General features: G+C 44.8%; 1 protein-coding gene across 3 annotated transcripts in view; it reads right to left on the bottom strand.

Annotated features, from left to right (window-relative positions):
- The window catches only part of LOC108443012 (centrosomal protein of 164 kDa-like), a 41,501-nt gene extending 29,013 nt beyond the window's left edge, over positions 1 to 12,488 (bottom strand). For 2 of the 3 annotated variants that reach the window (XM_037546806.1, XM_037546808.1), the window contains exons 1-8: positions 12,310 to 12,488; positions 11,304 to 11,390; positions 10,879 to 10,990; positions 8,144 to 8,420; positions 4,741 to 4,869; positions 3,518 to 3,655; positions 2,969 to 3,049; positions 1,598 to 1,699 (exon numbers count right to left, since the gene is read on the bottom strand). In XM_037546806.1, the coding sequence (XP_037402703.1) occupies positions 1,598 to 1,699; positions 2,969 to 3,049; positions 3,518 to 3,655; positions 4,741 to 4,869; positions 8,144 to 8,420; positions 10,879 to 10,990; positions 11,304 to 11,385 (921 nt within the window). In that variant the 5' untranslated portion in view covers positions 11,386 to 11,390; positions 12,310 to 12,488. The remainder of the gene's footprint in view (positions 1 to 1,597; positions 1,700 to 2,968; positions 3,050 to 3,517; positions 3,656 to 4,740; positions 4,870 to 8,143; positions 8,421 to 10,878; positions 10,991 to 11,303; positions 11,391 to 12,309) is intronic. The other variant, XM_037546807.1, reaches the window with a different exon arrangement.
- Between the last annotated feature and the right edge of the window lie 853 nt (positions 12,489 to 13,341).

The raw sequence follows: 13,341 nt of genomic DNA, 5'->3' as shown, positions 1-13,341 counted from the left end.
ACCCATCGAGAAAAAGAACAGGAACATCATTAGCAAACAAACAAACACAGAGAAACAAGACATTGTCAGACCAAGAGAAAGAAAGAGAAAAATTGAATGATAGTGGGATGAAAAGAACAGAACAGGAAAGGAAGAATAAGGTATAAGGGATAGAGTGAAGGTGGCATGTGAGTGAGAGGAGAAAGAAAAGAAAGGAAGAGAGGATGAAAGAAGAGGTGATAGAAGAGAAGGTAGATGAGAAGAGACGAGGAGAGATGAGCAGAGAAGAGAAGAGACGAGAAGAGGAGAGATGAGCAGAGTAGAAAAGAGAAGAAAAGAGAAGAGGAGAGCAGCGATGAGCAGACAAGTGGAAAAAAGAGAAGAAAAAAATGAGCAGAAAAGAAAAACAAAGAGAAGAGAAAAGAGAAGAAATGAGAAGAGCAGCAATGAGCATATAAAAGGAATGAAGAGAAGAGATGAGGAAAGATGAGCAGAGAAGAAAAACGAAGCAAAGAGCAGAGAAGAGAAGAGATGAGCAGAGAAGAGAAGAGATGAGATGAGCAGAGAAGATAGAGCAGAGCAGAGCAGAGAAGAGCAGAGAAGAGATGAGCAGAGAAGATAGAGCAGAGAAGAGCAGAGAAGAGAAGAGATGAGCAGAGAAGAGATGAGCAGAGAAGATAGAGCAGAGCAGAGCAGAGAAGAGCAGAGAAGAGAAGAGATGAGCAGAGAAGATAGAGCAGAGAAGAGCAGAGAAGAGAAGAGATGAGCAGAGAAGAGATGAGCAGAGAAGAGATGAGCAGAGAAGAGATGAGCAGAGAAGAGAAGAGGAGGAGAGGAGACAAGAGTTTAGACAGCGAAGCAGTAGCAGTGACAGTAGGAGGAGAGCAAGATGAGGAGGAGAACACAGTGACAGCCTGAACCGAACGACAGGTTCCAACAACACAACACCTACAACAACCAGTCAGAGCCGTAAACAGGCAGAGGGTCAGTTACGGGAGTGAGGAGCACACAGACACAGGAGTGAGACTCACTTTAGCACTTTAACCATCTTACACAGCACGTTAGTCCCAGGCTCGGCAGCAGGAAGCTGGATCTAATGCACACTTTAAATTATCCTCATATCATGCTTACAACTCTTACAACTATAATCATTAACTCTACATTTCACTAGAGGAAAATCAAACTACCAGTGTCTCTAATAAAACACTAAAAACAAGGTGGGTGTTTCTAATAAAGTGGCCAGTGAGTGGAAACCCAAGGTGGGTGTTTCTGATAAAGTGGCCAGTGAGTGGAAACCCGAGGTGGGTGTTTCTAATAAAGTGGCCAGTGAGTGGAAATACAAGGTGGGTGTTTCTAATAAAATGGCCAGTGAGTGGAAACCCAAGGTGGGTGTTTCTAATATAGTGGCCAGTGAGTGGAAATACGAGGTGGGTGTTTCTAATAAAGTGGCCAGTGAGTGGAAATATGAGGTGGTCTTTCTAATAAAGTGACCAGTGAGTGGAAATACAAGGTGGGTGTTTCTAATAAAGTGGCCAGTGAGTGGAAATATAAGGTGGGTGTTTCTAATAAAGTGGCCAGCTTGATATGATGACAGTAAAAGTAGTGATGATGAAGGTACCTGAGAAGGTGGTTCTGGACTGTGGTCTCCAGACAGAGCCAGATCCTGGAGCTCTGGTTCAGTTTTCTCCTCAGCAGGTCCAGTGCCACTCACCTCACTGTCCTGGACACATGGATGCAGCCCACAGACATATGCATGCGTACGCACACACACACACACACACACACAGGTGCACAGACAAACATATTTATGTGATTTGGTCCTCCATGCTGCCCAGTGTGTCGGTACACTGCCCGTCGAAAGAACGAGGACACCGATCTTTTTAAACTGTTTTAATGCAAATCAGCACATTTTGTTCGTCTGTAATTCTAACATATTCAAGACTGGGCAGGGGTCTGTCTCATAAAGCAGGGTTTCCTGCTTAGCCAGCTAACTCTAAGCTCAGTTCAGCTTAAGTGTTTCTGTATTTTCTGTTTCATGATGGTGGATCACTTTTCACCAGGATACATCACCATGGCAACTTACGCTGCACTCCTAACCTGCTCCAGGGCTGGAAAAGGTCTGATTTTCGGATCATACACAGCTCTTGGACCAATCACGGCAGAGCTTCAGGGACTGACAAAGGTGGATGCCTCCGGTCTATTTTTTGTTTATTGGTTTGTTAATGATATTTGCGGCATCGACCACTTTTCAAACTTGCTTCTCAATGTCTGTGTTTACATGCAAAGATTTTTGTCAATCCGACTGAAGACATTCCGACTACAGATTTAGACCGCGGTGTTTATGCTCACTCTATTCAACAAGCCGAAGGAAAATCGTCGCTTACATGCATGCTATAAGTAATCCGATGCAAAATGATGCGCATGGTGGAGAACCACTTAGAGGGAACGTTACCATGACAGCGAGCATCACGTGAGTCTAGTCAGAGTGAGATGAGCAGCAGTGAGCAGTGCTTGTGCTTTTAACTGCTTTAAAATTATGTCAAAAATGTGTGCCTATTACTCAGTAAGGCATGGGAACAAGATCCTAATGTGTGCCTATGACTTAGTAAGGCTTGGGAACAAGGTCCTAATGTATGTCTATGATTTAGTAAGGCATGGGAATGAGATCCTAATGTGTGACTATGACTTAGTAAGGCTTGGGAACAAGATCCTAATGTATGCCTAAGAATTAGTAAGGCATGGGAACAAGATCCTAATGTATGCCTATTGACAAGGGGTAGGAGCAAGACCATGCCTTATTAAGCTGTGATAAAAGCTTACTTATCTCACTCCCACGTCTTACTTAGTCGTGACCACGCATTAGGATCTCACTGCTATAGTAAGCTTATTAGTATTTTATTGAGTCAAATAATAATTTCAAAAGAAGTCATAGCGCCTCCAGACTTTTGACGGGCGGTGTATGTTTTCAAGAGATGCACAAACCCGTTACCTCGTACTGCAGCCCTCCTCCACCCAGAGCGTTCAGATCCAAATGCAGGTTCTGCAGCAGACGAGATGAACCTCGTAGACTCTATTCAAACATATGTGAAGAGTGAACAAACATGATAATATGACTACGGTTCTAAATTATATCACAACATGCTTCAGTGGTGGTTATGGTCAGTACTAGAACACTGAACAACCACAGGGACCACAAAAAGACAGATTTAGGTGATGTATAACTACGGACTGTGACTAACTGCTGAAAAACAACAAGTAGCTGATTTATTTATTCATTTCTGTATAAAAAATGAGTTTTTTTTAAAGGCACTACTGTTTCTGCTCCATCGTTCAAAGTCTTGTTCCAAATCTCAGAAAAACTCAATGCTGCCATACATCATGTGCTGTGCATCATAAGTGATATGTGATATGTTACCCAAATCACCCCTCCTTTACCTACAACCCCTGTAATGAAATCGGTAGATTATCGCAGCTCACTAAAGGGCAACAAAGGGAATGTAAGATGAAAATTACCAAGCAGTTTGTTATTCAGACACACCTCATGAACAGAATCCCTGTCCTGCTCTTCCTCCTCCACTTCATCGTCCTCCTGGTCCGAGTGAAATATGGGTGGCGAAAGAGACGGCCTCTCAACTGGTCGGCCTCTCAGCAAGCTGGAGCTTACACCAGACATGCCCTAACGCGCAAACACACACACACACACACACACACACACACACACACACACACACACCTTAACTCCTTTACACCTCAGTCAAAGCTGCTCACTAATGTTCACACAGTCATCCAGAAAAATGTGTCAACAAAGAAGAGCGCTCCTTAAGAGCACTCTTTTACCCCTAGTGGAGTCTTTATAGCGCGCTCTTTTACCCCTAGTGGAGTCTTTATAGCGCGCTCTTTTACCCCTAGTGGAGTCTTTATAGCGCACTCTTTTACCCCTAGTGGAGTGTTTATAGCGTGCTCTTTTACCCCTAGTGGAGTGTTTATAGCGCGCTCTTTTACCCCTAGTGGAGTCTTTATAGCGCGCTCTTTTACCCCTAGTGGAGTCTTTATAGCGCGCTCTTTTACCCCTAGTGGAGTGTTTATAGCGCGCTCTTTTACCCCTAGTGGAGTCTTTATAGCGCGCTCTTTTACCCCTAGTGGAGTGTTTATAGCGCGCTCTTTTACCCCTAGTGGAGTGTTTATAGCGCGCTCTTTTACCCCTAGTGGAGTCTTTATAGCGTGCTCTTTTACCCCTAGTGGAGTGTTTATAGCGCGCTCTTTTACCCCTGGTGGAGTCTTTATAGCGTGCTCTTTTACCCCTAGTGGAGTCTTTATAGCGTGCTCTTTTACCCCTAGTGGAGTGTTTATAGCGCGCTCTTTTACCCCTAGTGGAGTCTTTATAGCGCGCTCTTTTACCCCTAGTGGAGTCTTTATAGCGCGCTCTTTTACCCCTGGTGGAGTCTTTATAGCATGCTCTTTTACCCCTAGTGGAGTGTTTATAGCGCGCTCTTTTACCCCTAGTGGAGTGTTTATAGCGCGCTCTTTTACCCCTAGTGGAGTCTTTATAGTGCGCTCTTTTACCCCTGGTGGAGTCTTTATAGCGTGCTCTTTTACCCCTAGTGGAGTCTTTATAGTGCACTCTTTTACCCCTGGTGGAGTCTTTATAGTGTGCTCTTTTACCCCTAGTGGAGTCTTTATAGCGTGCTCTTTTACCCCTAGTGGAGTCTTTATAGTGTGCTCTTTTACCCCTAGTGGAGTCTTTATAGTGTGCTCTTTTACCCCTAGTGGAGTCTTTAAAGGCTGGAGTCCTGCAGAGGTGCCCAGGGAACCACGCAGTGCTGGAACCGGAGCATCACTCACACCTCGCAGAGGAGCCAGAGAGCCTAACGGGGCCAGAGGACCCAATGCCTGAGAGCGATGGAGAGAGAGATGGGGAGAGAGAGAGAGAGAGAGAGAGAGAGAGTGAGAGAGAGAGAGAGAGAGAGAGAGAGAGGGAGAGTGTGAGAGAGAGTGAGAGTGAGAGAGGAGAGAGAGAGAAGAGAGAGAAGAGGGAGAGAAGAGAGAGAGGAGAGAGAGAGAGAGAGCGAGAGAGAGAGAGAGAGAGAGAAAGAGAGAGAGAGCGAGAGAGCGAGAAAGAGAGAGAGCGAGAGAGCGAGAGAGGAGAGGGAGAGGTGAGAGAGAGAGAGAGAGAGAGAGACAGAGAGAGAGAGAGAGAGAGAGAGAGAGAGAGAGAGAGAGAGAGAGAGAGAGAGAGAGATACAGAGAGAGAGAGAAGAGAGAGAATGGGGTAGAGGAGAGAGAGGAGAGGGAGAGAAGAGAGAGAGGAGATGACGTGCACTTGAGTGATCAGATAATGGGGAAATCTGGGTCTACAGACAGTCAGACAGTAATCAGATTTCTGCTTTGCGACCAGCCAATTAACTCAGAGAAGACAACGTGACGTAAACACAAGATACACCCCAAGCGAAGGTCCGGAACTTGCGTCATGAATGTCAGCTCAAATAAAGTCCAGTTCAGTCACATTTCAATAACGTTTACTCTCAGTTTTCTCTTTTTAGATCACGTCATGTAAAATAACCTGACTCACTTTCTTCTCTGACTGCTGTTTCTCGCCTCGTCCCTCCCGTGCGGCGTCACTCAATCAAGTCTCAGTGCTCATCGTCATGCTCAGATCCGATTGGCTGACTGGCATCATGTGTGATATTTACGACGCATGCGATTGGTCTGTGATTCTCCTGGGCCGCTAAAGCTACCGTAAAGGCTAGAAAAGCTATACTGATTAAAACAGGACCACCCCGTCGAAAGTTTGTGAGAAAAACATGCCGCTATTTCGGCGTTAGAACGCTCCTCAACCAATCAGCTTGCGTGGCCAGACCTAATTGTTGTATAAGAATAAATAAACCATGACTGTGATGATTTTCTAGAGTATTAAATTAAGTTTGCATGAGTGCTACATCCTCAGCTCCCTCTCTTCCTACCTCTACTCGGCTTAGCCTCAGCGTCTCCATCCCCTCCGTTCCCTCTCTCTCCTTCTGCTGTGAAAGAGGGACCAGTGTGGAAGAGGGTGTGCGGGCATGTATGAGCTGAAAATGCTCTAAACAGTGACAGACTGGTGAAACTGCCCCGACGGCACCCTCTAGAGACTGCCAGTAGTTTTGCACGATTAAAGGATCAATGCCCAAAGCATTACCGCTGTCACTACTGCTGCTGTCTGCCGGCCTTTTTGCTCCTCTCCCTACCACTATCTCTCCATCACTGTATCTCTCCAGGCTTATGAGAGAAATTTTTTCTGACAGAGCCTTACAGAACCCAGGCTCCACGTTTGCTTCCTCCCTTTGAGTGTATTCATGATGGTCAGATGGCTCGGCTAGCAAGTCCCTGCTCAGGACTTCAACGACATCCTCCAGCATCTTTGATGAGTCTATAGAAGCAGCAAAAGGAGGTGTGGGCTGGACTGAGGGGGGAGAAGGGGCTGTGGTAGGTTGAGCCGTGGGGACAGAGGCCGATAAACATGGCATACAGCAGGCCGGGTGGGTTCGGAGCGGGCTGAGGGCCAGTCGGGTGGCATTAGACGAGTCCTGACCATCATCTGATCTCTCCTCTCCCTTTCTACTCTTTCTCTTACTCCTCTTCGCTGTACCTGCATCTGTAGCCTGATTATATGTGAACAAAACACACAACAGTGTCTGATTACAATGTTATGATGTCTGACTACATATTGTCTCAGAAGCTAAAATGGCCACAACTATTGGAATATGGTCAGCAAGGTTGGGCAGTATCTCTTGAAAACAATCAAACCATTTAGTTCAATTACACAAGGGGTCGGCATCATGGGACCCAGGAGCCCCATGCTGCTCTTTTACTGTCCTGTTGTGGCTCCATGGCAGAGTTCAATTAGTACATACTAAAAAATAAAAAATAGACTGCTGGTCGCTATAGCAACACAGACAACAGTCTCACTTGGCTAGTAGCTGCGAAAAGGCAAAGAGAGAGATTTAAGACGAGCATCAAGAATTTGGAGATGAATGGACTTATTTGTGTTTATAATCAATCCAGCTGGATTCCTGTTACGTTTAATCCACAATGAGAAACTGTCAAACACTAAAACGTCGCAAAGCTGAAGTCAGATTCTTGTTCGCCAGATTCTTCAAAATTTCCGGTTCCACCTTAAATAGTACAGCACTTAGCTACATTGTGGCACCTCAGGCACCACTTAAAATTGGAACTAGAAGCAGGCGAATAAGATGCTGACTTCGCCTCGTAAAAAGTCGAATATTGAGAGACATTTTACTGGAAATTGTTCTACTTTTGCGGAAAGTTTCCTGCCAGAGACGTGAGAAAAGCAGCTGTAGCTCAAAGCAAAGCAAAGTAAGTCTGTGCTTCTGTTTATTTAGTACTTTTTGGCCTACACTAGTACATCAGCACATACTGAGACAGATTTACAGCCAAGGTAGCAAATCGTTACTTCAATAAAATGGACATGAAATGCTGTGGCTCCCAAGGTGGCTTGGTTTTGGTTGAAATGGGACAAAAGGTAAGCGACAGCTCTTCTAACAAAAGAACATGTTGGATGCTGGGTAACTAAAGCACTGACACAAGTTTAGATGATAATGATTCCAATCTGAGGGAGTGTAGCTGAACAGCTGGCGCTGGAGGAACTGAAAGAGGAAACTAAACCTGTTCTGTGGTGTTCGATCGGCTAACTTAACATCAGCTGAGCAAGCAGACTACAAACCCAAGCAGTGGCAATCCTTGATTTTCTGACTAAGTTCATTTCGTCTACAGAAACGCACATTTTTATGTTTATTGGTTAAATTTAACATAAAAAACATTTGTTTTTAATTTTCTCTAATACATCGTCGCTAAAGAAAAACACCTCCAAAATAGTAACTTTACTTAACTTTTAATGTAAGTTAATGTAAAGACTTTCATTTTTGTTTTATTTATTAGAGCTTATTTTCCATTAACAAAATAAAACATTTTCCTTTTTACAAATCTGAGTACGACTCTAAGCTTCATTTATTAGCTACATTAGCCCTGAAGCTCAACTGCAAAACCAAAGGATTCAGATGCCAAATTGACTTTGCAGTAAAAGGGGAAACTGCACATTAGATTTTCCCACAAAGTATCACTTTAACTCCAAAACAAGGAGGGATAATCTGACACAATGATTCAAACTCACTCCTGGTGCTTTCAGTCCCTCCTGCTCATTCTTCTTCTTCTCCTTTTTCTTTTCCTTCTTGTCTTTCTTCTTCTTCTTCTCCTTGTCCTTCTTGGCGGTGGTGGCGGCGGCGGTGGGGACGGAGCCTGAGGCGGTGGGCGCAGTCCTGTTGAATCGCGGCTGAGCGCGCTCCCGCTCCTGAGTCACCAGGTGGCGGTACTGCTCGTCACAGGGGTGGTCCCAGGTGGACTGACCGGTGGAGAAGTTGAAGTAGTACACGTCCCCAGTCACGTCCTGGCTGGAGAGGGGGGGAGAGGAGGGGGTCACACACACACCTCCATGTGCTTGACACAAACGTGCGTTCATTTACACACACAGAAAAAAACAAAAACAAAACAAATGTAACAAAACGTAAACAAAAACAACACAACGGCTGGATCTCCTTTGCCTCTAGTCTGCATCACTGTGAGTACTGTCTCAAGGCCAATTGATACTAGAGGTCTGACACCCCACCTGATGTGGTCCCACAAAGTATTTCTGGCTTTCTGCCACATACACACCTATGGACCACAGAGTGTACTGATGAAGTAAGAACCCGGCTCTGTTTAAACTGAGCGGCTGACAACTTATTTTCTTAACTAGAACCAGGCTGGTCAGCTGGCTAACAGACTAAAAGAGCCAACAGCCTAAACAGCTCCATCACTAATATCTTCTTCTTCTTCTTTCGGCTGCTCCCTTTAGGGGTCGCCACAGCGGATCATCTGCCTCCATCTTGCCCTATCCACTGCCTCCTCTACTTTTACACCAACCATCTCCATGTCCACCTTCACTACATCCATAAACCTTCTCTGAGGTCTACCTCTTCTCCTTCTACCCGGCAGCTCCATCTCCAACATTCTTTGACCAATATATCCACTATTCCTCCTCAACACATGTCCAAACCATCTCAACCTGGCCTCTCTGGCTTTATCTCCAAACTGCTCCACCTTCACTGTCCCTCTGATCTGCTCATTTCTAATCTTGTCCATCCTTGTCACTCCCAACGACAATCTCAGCATCTTCATCTCCGCCACCTCCAGCTCAGCCTCCTGTCTTTTAGTCAGAGCCACAGTCTCCAAACCATACATCATAGCAGGACGCACTACTGTCTTGTAAACCTTCCCTTTCACTCTTGCTGCTATCCTTCTGTCACACATCAGCCCTGACATCCGTCTCCACCCACTCCATCCTGCCTGCACCTTCTTCTTCACCTCTTTTCTACACTGTCCATTGCTCTGGATGGTTGACCCAAGATATTTGAAGTCATCCACCTTTACGACCTCTACTCCTTGCATCTTCACCTTTCCACCTGCCTCCCTCTCATTCACACACTTGTATTCCGTCTTGTCTCTACTGACCTTCATTCCTCTCCTCTCCAGTGCAAACCTCCACCTCTCCAGATTCTCTTCCACCTGCTCTCTACTCTCACCACAGATTACAATGTCATCTGCAAACATCATGGTCCATGGAGCCTCCTGCCTGACCTCATCTGTCAACCTGTCCATCACCATTGCAAACAAGAAGGGGCTCAAAGCTGATCCCTGATGTAACCCCACCTTCACCTCGAAACCATTTGTCACTCCAACTGCACACCTCACCACTGTCTCACTATCCTCATACATGTCCTGCACCACCCTAACATACTTTTCAGCTACACCTGACTTCCTCATACAGTACCACAGTTCCTCTCTTGGCACCCTATCATATGCCTTCTCTAGATCCACAAAGACACAATGTAGCTCCTTCTGACCTTCTCTGTACTTCTCTACCAACACTCTCAACGCAAAAACTGCATCTGTGGTGCTCTTTCTGGGCATGAAACCAAACTGCTGCTCACTGATCTGAACCTCTCGCCTTAGCCTTGCTTCAACAACTCTTACATGTAATTGAGGAAAATATTTGTACTCTTCTGAGTAATTTCACATTATTCAAGTACTTTTTTAATCCCACAAACGGGGAAATTCCACCTCCGCATTTAACCCATCCATGAAGTGAAACACCACATACACACTAGTGAATACATACACACTAGGGAGCAGTGAGCACACTTGCGTGGAGCGGTGGGCAGCCCTATCCATGGTGCCTGGGGAGCAGTTGGGGGTTAGGTGACTTGCTCAAGGACACCACAGTCATGGACTGTTGGCACTGGGGATCGAACCGGCGACCTTCCGGTCACAGGGCCAGTTCCTCCAACCTCCAGCCCACGACTGCCCCAACATCTGTACTGTCTTGGTATTCGTCAAACCTGCCTTGAGCTTTAGAACTTTATTTTAGACCAAAAAGATCCCAAAAAAAGAAGAAGAAAGCCTAAAAGTCTTAATTTTCCCATGCTGACAGATGCCACTCCAGTTGTATACATTACTCAGTACTTGACTTAATACTTTTGTACTTCTACTCAAGCTGCGTTCTGAGAAAGTACTTTTAACTATTACCTGAGTCATTATTTTACCTAATACCTATCAACACTTTTCCTTGAGTGTGGGTTTAGACTCTACGCACCTCTGGTCAAACCACACTGAATGACTTCCCATCTCAGCAAGTGAATTACACAGAAGCGTAGGAAAATGAGCAGACTTGCCCTTTAATTTTACACCTTGTCTACCTCTGCATAGGTATATAGTTGAATAATACATCAGCTGCTGCCCCTACGCTGCCTAAAGGACTCATTCTGCTGGGGTTTATTGATGTGAGCGTCAGGAGTGAAGAACTCGGCCTACCAAGGTTTCCATTCGGGGGGCAGCGGGGCAACGATACCCTCCCTGGCCAGCCAGAGGAGCTCCGGCTCCCGATCCGGATCAATGCCGATCTCTCTGGCGTATTCGTGGATCTCTGTGGGGAAAGAAGCACAGGGATGAAAAAAGGGACACACACTCTCACACACACTCACCTGACCATACAGAATGCAATTATGTTTTAAGATCATGTACTTAGTATGTAACTACACTCAAATAGCAAAGTAACACAGCAAGAACCCAGATTATAAGGTCTAATCTTCACTAAACTTCACAATTATGATTATTTCAGATTCATCGTAATTCTTCAAGTGTGCTTTTCTGTGCACTTTTCTGTGCACTAGATTTCGGAATAAAACACGCTGCAAGAGCAAAATCTGACCACTAGACGGGGAGGCTGGACGGAATACCTTGTTCAGAGGGGATATAGTTCTCATCATAATCCTCTTCTAGGATCAGCTGGTCTCCTATTTGGAGGGCAGCAGCATTCATGCTGACTGAAGGTGAACAAAAGAAACAAGGCAGGGTTGAAATCAATAACAAATATGAACCAGACACGTGTAGGTCCACGTGGTGCTTCTGGACAGTAGGTTTGTGTCATAGTCATGGTGACCCCTGGTTCCTATCACCACCACTGTAAAGACATCTGAACCATTTCACACCACACCACCCTGTTTACACAGCTCGAGCACTGAATTACTCAGAAATTTTGTAAAACCGGTGGAATTGCCCTTTAATCCTGTCAGTAAGCGGCAGCTACCTGGCTGTATTTCCACGGCAACGTTAGTGAGGAATATTCAACAAAACGTTTTTAATTTGAGCATTTTACAGCTAAAACTTGGGATTTTCTCTACTTCGTGTGAACGAATAGCAATAATGATCACCAACTGTATTAAAAACGTCTAGACGCTGAACTGTGAGATACTGCTGAAAAACTCATTTCACATCCCCGTTTTATGTAAATTTAGCGTTTTGTAATGTAATTTAGTGCTAATAAAGCACAATTACGTCGTTATTATCTCGTCTTATTAGTTAAACCCCATCAGAGAACCTCTAAAAAAACAATAAAGACTGAAGTTGGCTTCCTATTCTCCAGCTCCTTATTCGAATTGTTCCGTTCCACCTTAAACGGCGCAGCAGTTCCATTCTCAGCTCCGTGCGGAATGCGACTGCTGCGCCATTTAAGGTGGAACGGAACAATTCGAACAAGGAGCTGGATAACAGAAAGCTGCGTACGAAAAAAAAACAATAAAGTTTTAGTAAATTTAGCGAAAACACAATCACACACGAGCGCTCGGACACCCGGCTGGCCGCTTTTATGTCCAGTTTTACTCGCATTGCCATCACAGCTGAGCCGCTAACTGGCGAGAGGGGAAAAGTTAGCGTTAACGTTACCGCGTAGTTCACTTTACGAACCGTTTTCACCTTTTCCGTCCACAAAACGCCGCTCTTAGGCCTCCTTTTCAGGCAGAAAGGGTGTCAGAAACGAACCGTGTTCATTATGAGGAAAACAGCCGGTTTACAACCGCGAGCAGCTTCTGTTTGCAGACGGCTAATTAGCTAAGCTAAAGCTAAGCTAAGCTAAAGGTAACTTAGCTGTCAACAGAGCAAGCGCAGCAGGACGGAAACCATGGCAACCGCGGCTTAACCCTCCACACGCCCAACAGCACCGATTTTCACTTCTTTACGGTCTCATTTTCCCATTTTAAAGTGTTTTAAGGACAACCGCGGACCTCATTTAGCTTTGGGGAAAGGATATAAAATCATAAAGTCTAATTTTGCTTTAATATATATGGGTTTTATTACATAAAACTATGTATATTGATAGAAGGCCCCAATTTAAAATTTAAAGGTGAACTCCACTGATTTCTCCAAACCTCTGCATAATTAAAGGTTTAAGATGTAAAGAGAGTGGTTCGGAGCGGTTTGGTGTAAAACGCTCTGTTTTAGAGAAACTGGCAGACCCAGAGCTGTTCACAGTGGTGGTGATAGGAACCAGACGTCCACCTCTAAAAGCTCCCTCCCAGTGGTTGTGAATTCACTGACTGGTGTATTTATGAGAGTTTTGTGATACATTTGTGGTATAAAGTCTATTTAAGTCCCATTCATGGCATAAAATAGCAATCAAAAAGTCAAGGTAACATAAATGCCCCACTATTTTTCCATCATCAACATTTCGTATAAACTCAGAAGACTCGCGTAGGTTCTCTGGTGGTTCTGGAGGGTAAATAAAATGGTTATATTTGTGTTGTCATCACGGCGACACCTGATTCCCATCACCACCACCATAAAGATGTCTGAACCATTTCACAGCAAACCGCTCTGAATCTCTCTGTTTACAGCTCACACACTGTTATAAGGAAATTTAGGAATTCCCATTTAAATGATATTAGTTTTGTATAATTTTGGAAAAAAATCTAAGATTAGAAGTGATTTGGCATAAATGAC

This window comes from Pygocentrus nattereri, chromosome 17 (genome assembly GCF_015220715.1).
Source record: "Pygocentrus nattereri isolate fPygNat1 chromosome 17, fPygNat1.pri, whole genome shotgun sequence".
NCBI classification, from domain to species: domain Eukaryota; kingdom Metazoa; phylum Chordata; class Actinopteri; order Characiformes; family Serrasalmidae; genus Pygocentrus; species Pygocentrus nattereri.
Note: the sequence above shows the minus strand (reverse complement) of the source record. Positions and strands in the feature narration are given on the sequence as shown.